The sequence below is a fragment of the Mytilus californianus genome, unplaced genomic scaffold (genome assembly GCF_021869535.1).
Source record: "Mytilus californianus isolate M0D057914Y unplaced genomic scaffold, xbMytCali1.0.p SCAF_5, whole genome shotgun sequence".
NCBI lineage: Eukaryota > Metazoa > Mollusca > Bivalvia > Mytilida > Mytilidae > Mytilus > Mytilus californianus.
This window is the reverse complement of record NW_026262701.1, coordinates 5388662-5399566: the sequence shown is the minus strand read 5'-3', so window position 1 is coordinate 5399566 and position 10905 is coordinate 5388662. Positions and strand designations below refer to the sequence as shown.

Below are 10905 nucleotides of genomic sequence, written 5' to 3'. Positions count from 1 at the left end.
AATTTATAAAGGGGCATAACTCAATAATGGTTAAAGTGACACTACCCAAATTCAACTTGATCTGTGTTTTATCAGTGGAAGTCAAAATTAAACATTGCATTGTATAAAGCATTGATTGTAGTTGATTCAACTATAATCATGGACAAAGGAAGATAACTCCAATTTTTTGTAAAAATTACTTGATATTTATTAGAAAATAAAAATTTAGCAATTTTTCCATTTATAAAGGGCATAACTCTAGAACTGTTAAAGTGACGCCACCAAAATTCAAACTTGATCTGTGTTTTGTGGTAATAAGCATTGTGTATAAGTTTCATATCATTTAATTGAGGCAAACTTAAGTTAGAGAACGGAAACTAAAAATTTTGCAATTTTTCCATTTATAAAGGGGCATAACTCTAGAACAGTTAAAGGTTGCACTTTGTAAATAGAGCTGTTTCTCAAACCACGCCTCTTTTGGGGAGATATAGAATATTAATAGATAATTAATTTTGTTTACATACTGGTTCCCAGTTATGATCTCTATGTTTCATCTCATAGTGACATAACTTGGGAATGTTACCAGTAAATCTACATATGCATATTGTTTATATTGAAATCTGTGGTAATCCTACAGTCAAGGTAGGGATAGTTAAGAAATTTAGTGTTAGTTTAAACTCTTAGAAGTTCGGGGCATATAAACGTTGAAAATATGCCGCACAGCCCTATATTTTGACCTTCGAAAAAAATTGTACTGCATATGAAATTTCCATTCTAGGATATGATTTTTTTCAAAACTTCATAGTAAAAGTGGTACAGTTTTAGCCGTAAAAGGAGTTCCTATGGGAAATTGCATTGTCAATATTTACAGAAATGCAACCTATATTGGGTGAAAAAAAAAGAACATACAGAATTTAACCAAATTTGGTTTAACTCACAGATTTGAAAGAAATTAACTCAAATATGAAGTTTTATAAATATTTCATGAAGATTGAGAAAATCCTGGGCCTTAACTATGATGACTCAGCATAAATTCACAGTTTACACTATGCATAGTTTACTTAAAGCCCTGAATGCAAAATAAATTCATAATATATGCATATTGGTAAGTTAAATTGTTTAGAAGATGCTTATATTTACTCTTCACAGTCATTGAAACTCATAGATCCTTCCTGAATATTATTGGTGGGGTGTTTTTGTCCTGTCGATAACCCAAAAGTAAGCCGTAACGCCTAAATCTGCTTTTTTGTCACCGCGGTATAAAAAATACAAGCTAGAAATACAAAAATATCTCAACAAAACTTACAATAGTGTGTGTTCTATCCTGAATATGTACTAAATATTCCATATTGCTAGAAACAGCAGAATAATTTAGAAAATTTGAGGCCCCAGGGGCAAAAAACAGAGAAAATTGCCTACCCCCTGGGTCATAAAACAAATTATTTAACTTGTAAATGCTATGATTTTATGATTTTAAAGGTCTTTATACAGAAAACAATAACTGTGCTTGGAAGTTATGCAAATATCAAATGTTAGCAGTCATTCCTATAAAATTTTAAGTGAATTTATACATCAGACGGGTTATTCCCGATTGTCCCACTTTTTAAAATTTTAGAGTTCTGATTGTCCCACATGAAAAGTTCTGATTGTCCCACATTATTTTATGAAGTAAAATGTTCTTAGATAAACAATGTAACTGTTGTTTGTTTTGCTAAATAAACAAGAATTAATTTATTGCACATTTATTATTAATTTTATAGAAGTATAAAAAAAATGTTTTTTAAATCATTAGATTAATGCACTTTTGATTAAAAAAAAATTATTTCTGATTTATGAAATATATCTACAATGTTACGTTATTTATAAAACAAATTTCAATACCGTAATTTTAATTATACATTTTCTCTAAAGTTTTTGAATAAATAATGCATGCAATTTAAAAAAAAAAAAGGTATAAACTCATTTACATTGTACACTTTACACGAACTTGTTGATGGAGAGATTTTTCCAGAAGACTTTACAATTTTACTAGGGAAGTCAGAGGACATTAATACAACATTCTCTGCACTATTGAAGACTACTAACACCCAACGTCAGATTCACCTGAACCCAACAACTTCCTTTTTTTGATAACGAAGCTGTTGTCTAGAATTCTGCCAGATCAGCCTTTCTAAGAATCAATATCAAAGGTTGTTTTTCCAATATTCCCAGTGTCTTTGCCATAAAGTGCAGTCAACAGGACTCGTCACCAACTATAAAGAAGAACCAGACTTCCATAAAAAAAAAGATGTGGTATGATTTCCAATGAGACAACTCTCCAAAAAAGACTAAATGACACAGAAATTAACAACTATAGGTCACAATACGGCCTTCAACAATGAGCAAAGCCCATACAGCAGAGTCAGCTTTAAAGGTCCCATATGAAAAATGTAAAAAAATTCAAACTAGAAAAACTAATGACCGAATTTATGTACAAAATAATGAACAAAAAACAAATGTGTTACACAGTAACAAACGACAACCACTGAATTACAGGCTCCTGACTTGGGACAGACACATACAGAACGTGGCGGGGTTATACTTATTTGAAGGCGCCAATCCTCCCACTAACCTGGGACAGTGATGTTACAGTACAACATAAGAATAAACTAAAAAAAATAAGTTGAAAAAGGCTTGTCTCATCAGATGGGTACAGACAGAAATACATTTAACAAATCACAGAGTGGACATGGACGTGGGCGGCTACTTATACATCCCCACAACAAAGACAGTAAGTACAGATCTTAGAGTATTCGCAGTTACTGACAGCTAGTTCAAAGCCAATAAAAACTAATTAAAAAAATCATGCATCTAAGACTAAAATTTTATGATTTCATATTATATTCCATGTTTGATTATACTTCAATTGTTCCTACTACATGTATGTGCAAAATATAATATGTTAGTATTATTATTTGTTCATGTTTTTTTTCATATTTTATAAGTTACAGTGATTAGTAACTTGTAATTAACTGACACAGACTATAAAAACAAATTAATCACTATCAAAACAATTCCCAATTGTCCCACATTTAAACTTCCCAATTGTCCCACAAACATATTCCCGATTGTCCCACAAAATTTCATTACTTTTTTACCTGTAATTTCAAAAAGTGGGACAATCGGGAAGACACCTTGGATACTTTATATAATCTTGAATGTTGGAATGATTGACTGCTAAACATTACATTTACAGTATTCTGAAATGCTTTCAATATGTTATCAGAACAGTTTTAAACAGGTTCTAGGCATTTCGTGTCAGAAAACATGCAAATAGGGTAAGCTGGCAATAATTAAAGTCTTGTTTTCAAATTCTTTAAAAAATTGAAACAGGGGAGGGGGTATAAAATGTACAGTAAAAGAAAACTTAAGGGAACAGAAACTAAAAATTTTGCAATTTTTCCATTTATAAAGGGGCATAACTCTAGAACGGTTAAAGTGATGCCACCAAAATTTAAACTTGATCTGTGTTTTGTGGTAATAAGCATTGTGTATAAGTTTCATAACATTTGGTTGAGGCAAACTCAAGTTAGAGAACGGAAACCAATTTCAGGACGTACGTTCGTACGTACGTACAGACGGACAAGGATAAAACTTAATGCCCCCACTGCTACGGCGGGGGCATAAAAACATTCCAGATTCATATAATTCCCTGTTTTTATCTGCTCACTAAGAAATTTTTCAAAAATCAAACCTTCAATATTTATTTGAAAGGTCTGGGCTTTGTAACTGAAGCAATTTTTTTTCAATTTAGAATAAAAGCAAAGATAAGAAAGCGCTGCTCACAACATTAATTATGTGCCTGTCCCAAGTTAGGAGTCTGTAGTTCAGTATTGTTATAAATTAGGCCTTTAGTTTTCTCAATTGAATTGTTTCATATTTTTCATGTCGGGGCCTTTAATAGTCGACTATAAGGTATGGGTTAATTGTTGAAGGCCGTACGGTTGCCTATAATTGCTTAAACCCACTTTATTTGAACTTTGGTGGATAGTTGTCTCATTGGCAATCATACCACATCTCCTTATTTTTATATAGAAACTCATCTCAAGGACATGTTATAAATATCATTTCACTAATTCTCTAAGTGACCCATTATGATAGTGAATCTAGAAATACATAGTCTGCTCTGGTGATTTGTGATGTTTCATCAGTACATTTTATTAATGTCTACACCATTTCCAATCATTTATTTACAGATATTTCAAGTTATCAATGCAGTGCTTAATTATATCAAAGACAGAGCTAAAATTCAAGACAAAAACATGTGAATTTCTTTTTGGTCTATTTTTTAATATTTGTTTAGTTCAGAAACATTGGTTAATTGCTCATCTGCAATGAATTTCTGTGATTATGCTTAACTTACCTATAAACATCTGTTTATTAGAATTTTTTTGTTGTTAGAAAAGGTATGCTTAAAAGAAGATGCTTTCATAAATTCTATAAAAATATCAAGTTTTGGTAATACATTGGTCCAGAAATCTTCCACTTGAAGGTTCAGATATGTTTTTCTAAAAATGCATGCATTAAAAATAATAAATGCCTGCATGCCGAAGTCAAATTGAACTGCTATCATTAGCTGTTTTTTAGCTGTTATTTACCAGTTCTTCATATTTTTAGCAGTCTTTCAGCAGTTCTTAGCAGTCTATCTAATAGCAGTTTGAAAAACCGCCTTATTTCACCATTTCTTAGCATTCGTCTTAGCAGTTTGGATACCTTCTAAAACTGCTGTCAATTTGTCAATTGGACAACAGTTATGACAGCAGTTCGATAGCAGTTTAGGTTTTAATCTTTGTTATAAAAATGCTTGGATCTGGCTGTGTTTTCAGCTTGATAGTAAACCTTTATTTGAAGATTATTTGATCATTTTCAAATGTGCATTTTGGCTCCAAACAGTGTGTAAATACTTGCTGGTGAAAAACTGTATTTTTGTCAAATACAGTTTAATTTAGGCTAAATGGAATACTTTCACACACCTGCAGTACAGTAAGTTGAAGTTACAGATAATGCATGTTTATTTTCTGGCATAACTTTGTAGGGGAAAACACAAATCATACAGAAAGCCCCAAAAAAGGGGGATAGTTGTTTATTCACATAGAATATCTGATGTTTACAGGATTGTAATAAAATACTAGCATATACTTACAGTGCAAGATGTTATTTGAAAATAAAAATATGAATATTTTAATATAATTTTGTAAAAAAAGAAAAACAAATCATATTGAAGAGTTGAAAAAAGGGGGAGGGAATATTAGGGGAAACCTAGGCCGCAAATAGCTGATCGGTTAATATTGACCAAACAATCAATTTAATGATACAATGAAGTTAATATATGTAACTAAGGTTTGTTTAAGAAATTGAAACATAATAATTATTGCATGTATTAAGAAATTTTTTTGTTTAAATCCAAAAGAGAAATTAAGAGGAGATAACTGTTGTCTTTTGGTTCACGTAAAATATATATAGAGAGAGAGAAATTAGTAATACATTTGGTATTTAAATATTAATTAAAAAGAAATAACTTTTAATCTGAAAATCACTTAGTCAAGGTAATAAATAGTCTCTAGTAACCACTCTTATTGAATAAGTTGCTTTTTATAAGCACTGATATTTAAAGTGCATTAATTCTTAACTGTTCCTATTATTTGGCCACTGACATAATTAATAAGGGGTCTAAGGCCAGGTACTCACAAAACATGTTTACACACCCCTTAACAAGTCTGTTATTGGATTAAAAAAGAGTCATTTGATTGCAGTTACTGCTCAAATCACAAATATAAGTTGGTACAACTTTTTAAAATTTCAACAAGAATTACAGTAAAATATTAGCATTTTATTTTTGCATTCATATCTTGTACACTGTATATTCATGTACCTTTGTATTCCAACTTTTGACAGATCTGATAGCATTCCATAGCAGTTATTAGCAGTTTAGAAAACCATATTAGGATGTACAACTTAGCAGTTTGTATGAATATTCATTATTGATAGCTGTTATTATAGCAGTTCTCATGAATATTCAGAGAAGATAACAGTTTTGGGGTATCTCATTTAAATTTTTCATCAAAAATAACTGCTAAATAACTGTGAAGGCTAAATAAACTGCCAAGAAACTTCTATGGAATGCTATTTGAATGCCTATATGCAAATTAACCATTGCCTTGAATTTGGCAACTGTGAATGCTAATGAACTGCTAAAGAACAGCTGTCAAGTAAGAACTGTGAATGCTAATAAACTGCTTAAGAACTGATGTCCTCTTTGACTTGGGTGGTGCAATATAACATACTTTGATTTTCCGAATCAATATATGACATTACTGGACATACTTCATTGATGGATTGGTCTGTCCAATCAGAATCAGTATATGACATAACCAGACATATTCCTTTGACAGATTGGTCTGTCCAGACTAACTTTACATTTACATTTTCGACTGCATTGTTGGTTCGCCTTTGAACATATTGAATTTTTTCAACCATAGAAATTCGAATAAATAATATGCTCAACTACATTGGTATTGCCTCCAAATATACCCTGATATACAATATTAGTAAAAATTCAATCCACCAATTGAATGTAAGGATTTTACAATTCAGTGCAGTTAATACTTACATCTAAATCATTTTTTCCCCAACCAAAATGCATAGCTTCTTCTTTAGCCTCTTTCATAAACAGCTGACTCTTCTCACCTCTCATGCTACTTCTTCTGATAGAGGCACTGAAAAGACAAAATATATATTATCTGATACTACTTCTTCTCATAGACAATTATAAATATGTCAATGCTTTTTTCCATCAATAATGCTGTCAATTTTGCATAATAATTATCCTGATAGATGTGCTGAAAGTAGAACAACAAAAGAAACTGAATTGCCTCACCTTATATATCATTAGATCATCTGTCTCATCAACAAAAACTCATTGAATAGTTCTAACTTAAATCGTTTTATTTTTTCATTCATATTTAAGTTTTCAAAGGTCTTCCAAGTTTATAATTTTAGCAGGTCCATAAACATCAATAAAAAGTGTTAATAACAATCATATTTTATAATTCTTAAAAAGATACACGCCTAAGTACAAATATGCCATTATTCAGTATATGGGTGAGATATACTTTCTAACAAAATATTATGGAGGTTCATGCATGTAGCTAATGTTATCTGAAAAGTCACAATGACACTGATAAAAGATGCCAAAACTTGTTAATTTTTTATTAATATGGTGATTCACATTTTTCATCAAATAATTTTAAATACTTCACTTAAACTTTTAGATACTACACGACCAAGATTGACCTTTTGTGTGAACTATACAAGGTATTGTAAAAGCAAAAAGAAAAATTCAATACTTTTATAATTGATAGTCATCCTAAATAAATGCTTCAGGCCGTTAGTTTTCTCATTTTAATGTTTTGCATTTGTTGTTTTAGGGCCTTTTATAACTTGCTGTGTGGTAAAGGTTTTGCTCATTGTTGAAGGCTGTACAGTGACCTATAGTTGCTCACCTTCTACATCATTTGGTCTTTAATCTTTAGCAATTTAAAGAAGGTTAAAGTTCTAAAGTTTATAACAGGACAAAATTTAAAACACTGGTTACTGTATTATCAAACTACAGTAAAACACTTACAGCAATATTTAATGTGTTTATAATTTGAAAAGTAACTAACTGTTTTCTCCATCTATAATATATATATCTTTATCACAAAATTACAAAAATAAATTTACCTTTTAAGCCACAAGATTAGTGATTTGATGACTTGATGGAAGGTGATGACAAGAATAAAATCTACCGGTAATCAAATATGTTATACAGATATATATATACCCGGTATACTATTTTATGTTTTAATGTTTCTATGCAAATACAGCTTTTCAATATTGGTTTTAGGGACACTAATTTTACATCATGCTAAGTTGATTGTAGTTTTAACCATGCTGTGAGTTTGATACACAAGTTTTTTATATGTGAAATGAAGACTCAAATTTTAAACCAAAATCCGTTTGACTTCACCAAATGTTAATGTGCATGTCAATGGTCAGAAATCTTGTAAGTTATTGTCAGACTGACTGATTTTCTCATTAGATATTTGGCATCAGTCCTATGATTCACAGTGCATTTAGAGGTTGACCAAATATATGGACACTTTTATATCTTTCAGGAGTGTTTATGTCTTTTTATTTTGCATTACATGTATTGTTGGGTACCTGTCTTCTACAGTATACTTTTATTACTTATACCATTTATTTATTCCATTTATATATAATCAAAGCACTTGTCAGTACTGAGGGATAAAGATTGCATTCATTATGCATTACAAACTGCATTGTATTAAGCAATGGAACAAATTCAGGCAATATTTTGAGTAACTTTCCTTTGTCCATAATTGTAGCTTAGACAAATATATCAAAATGCTATGCGCTACTTTGTGCAACTTAAGTTATTTTTACTAAAATAGTTTTATTGGTCAAGAATGGTTATACATATAATTTTGTAACTGGAATATCTGAGTTTATATTACTGATAAATTAATTGACATGGGCATGTAAAACTCTGTAAAGAAAACTTTTACTGGTGTTTTAATGTTATGCCATGACTGAGTGTATATGACTGAGTGTATATTGACTGAGTGTATATGACTGAGTGTATCTATCACCAAATTGTAGTGTTATACCACAGTGTTTCTATCACCATGTTGTACATTTTATGCCACAGTGTTTCTATCACCATGTTGTACATTTTATGCCACAGTGTTTCTATCACCATGTTGTACATTTTATGCCACAGTGTTTCTATCACCATGTTGTACATTTTATGCCGCAGTGTTTATATCACAATGTTATATCTATCTTATGCCAGACATATTTTTTTTTATTTCTGACTTCATTTTGAATGTAGTATGATTCTTTTTGTGTTTACCCTGGGCTTGCAGAGGACATTATATTTTTTCAAAACAATGCTGACAAGGAATGACTGATGTCAAGTTATGGATGGACCTTTCAGTCATGTGATAAATGGAGTACTGTGAAAAAGAATAGTTAGTATAAACAATTATATAACATAAATACTACTAACCAACAAAATAATAAGTCAAAAGTTAGATAAACATAAAGCTCATTCCAAACGTATAACATAAAATGAAAGAATATAACAAAAAACACATTCCAACGAAAAAATATAGGGATACCTATGGGAATGATCCGAAGAATGCCTGAAAAGAAGGAACATTTATTACTACATTTAAAAAAAATCATGAATAAAGGCTTTCTAGATGATTGACCAATGTAACTGACTTGTGATGAATTACTCTATATCATAATTTAAAATACTAAAGCTATGACAAAGTATATACCATCTGTCTAATCATGATGACTGACAAATAACTATACAAAAACAACTGTAGTATTTTTGTCATCTAATAGTTTATTAGTCTATTGGTGATGCATTTGACTACAGTCATGAAAATGTGTGATTATTTTACCATCTATGTTATACTACTTTTACATATTCATGATTACATTTATTAAATGTGCATATTCATGATGATATTAACTAAATTTGCATATTCATGATGATATTTACTGATTTGCATATTCATGATGACATTGACTACAGGTATGACAATGCATGATTATATTTGCATCTAAGTGAAAATAAGTTTGTCCTTTCATGGATTTTGTATTTTAAATGATAATGTAGGACAGTTTTGGCAGTTTAAAAATTACTTGCAGAATTGCACACAATGTAAGAAGATTGGCACTTTAGAATGACTTGCAGAAATGCACACAATGTCATTAGATTTGCACTTTAGAATGACTTGCAGAATTGCACACAATGTCATAAGATTGGCACTTTAGAATAACTTGCAGAATTGCATACAATGTCATAAGATTGGCACTTTAGAATGACTTGAAGCATTGAACACAATGTCATAAGACTGGCACATAAGAATGACTTGCAGCATTGAACACAATGTCATAAAATTGGCACTTTAGAATAACTTGCAGCATTGTACACAATGTAATAAGACTGGCATAAAAGAAGGACTTGCAGCATTGAAAACAAAGTCATAAGATTAGCACTTTTGACTGATTTGCAGCATTGCACACAATGTCATAAGATAAGCACTTTTGATTGATTTGCAGCATTGCACACAATGTCATAAGATTAGCACTTTTGATTGATTTGCAGTATTGCACACAATGTCATAAGATTGGCACTTTTGAATGACTTGCAGCATTGTACACAATGTCATATGATTTGTACTTTAGAATGACTTGAAGCATTGAACACAATGTCATAAGACTGGCACATAAGAATGACTTGCAGCTTTGAACACAATGTCATAAAATTGGCACTTTAAATTAACTTGCAGCATTGCACACAATGTCAAATGATTGTCACATGAAAATGACTTGCAGCATTATATACAATGTCAAATGATTGGCACATTAGAATGACTTCCAGCATTGTATACAATGTCATATAATTTGTTCTTTGGAATGACTTGCAGCAATGCACACAATGTCATAAGATTGGCACTTTAGAATGACTTGCAGCATTGTACACAATGTCATATGATTTGTACTTTAGAATGACTTGCAGCAATGCACACAATGTCATAAGACTGGCACTTTAGAATGACTTGCAGCATTGTACACAATGTCATATGATTTGTACTTTAGAATGACTTGCAGCAATGCACACAATGTCATAAGACTGGCAATTTAGAATGACTTGCAGCAATGCACACAATGTCATAAGACTGGCATTTTAGAATGACTTGCAGTAATGCACACAATGTCATAAGACTGGCACTTTAGAATGACTTGCAGCATTGTACACAATGTCACCAGATATTGATAGGCACAGGAAATAAAAATTAAATATTC

The 10905-nt window shown here is 30.9% G+C and overlaps 1 protein-coding gene across 8 annotated transcripts in view; it reads right to left on the bottom strand.

The window, feature by feature from the left end:
* LOC127702521 (protein phosphatase 1 regulatory subunit 16A-like) overlaps positions 1-10905 on the bottom strand; it is a 92507-nt gene that overhangs the window by 6102 nt on the left and 75500 nt on the right. For 4 of the 8 annotated variants that reach the window (XM_052206752.1, XM_052206755.1, XM_052206758.1 and 1 more), the window contains 2 exons: positions 9201-9224; positions 6629-6734 (listed from right to left, as the gene is read on the bottom strand). In XM_052206752.1, the coding sequence (XP_052062712.1) occupies positions 6629-6734; positions 9201-9224 (130 nt within the window). The remainder of the gene's footprint in view (positions 1-6628; positions 6735-9200; positions 9225-10905) is intronic. The other 4 variants (XM_052206756.1, XM_052206759.1, XM_052206757.1 and 1 more) reach the window with 1 other exon arrangement.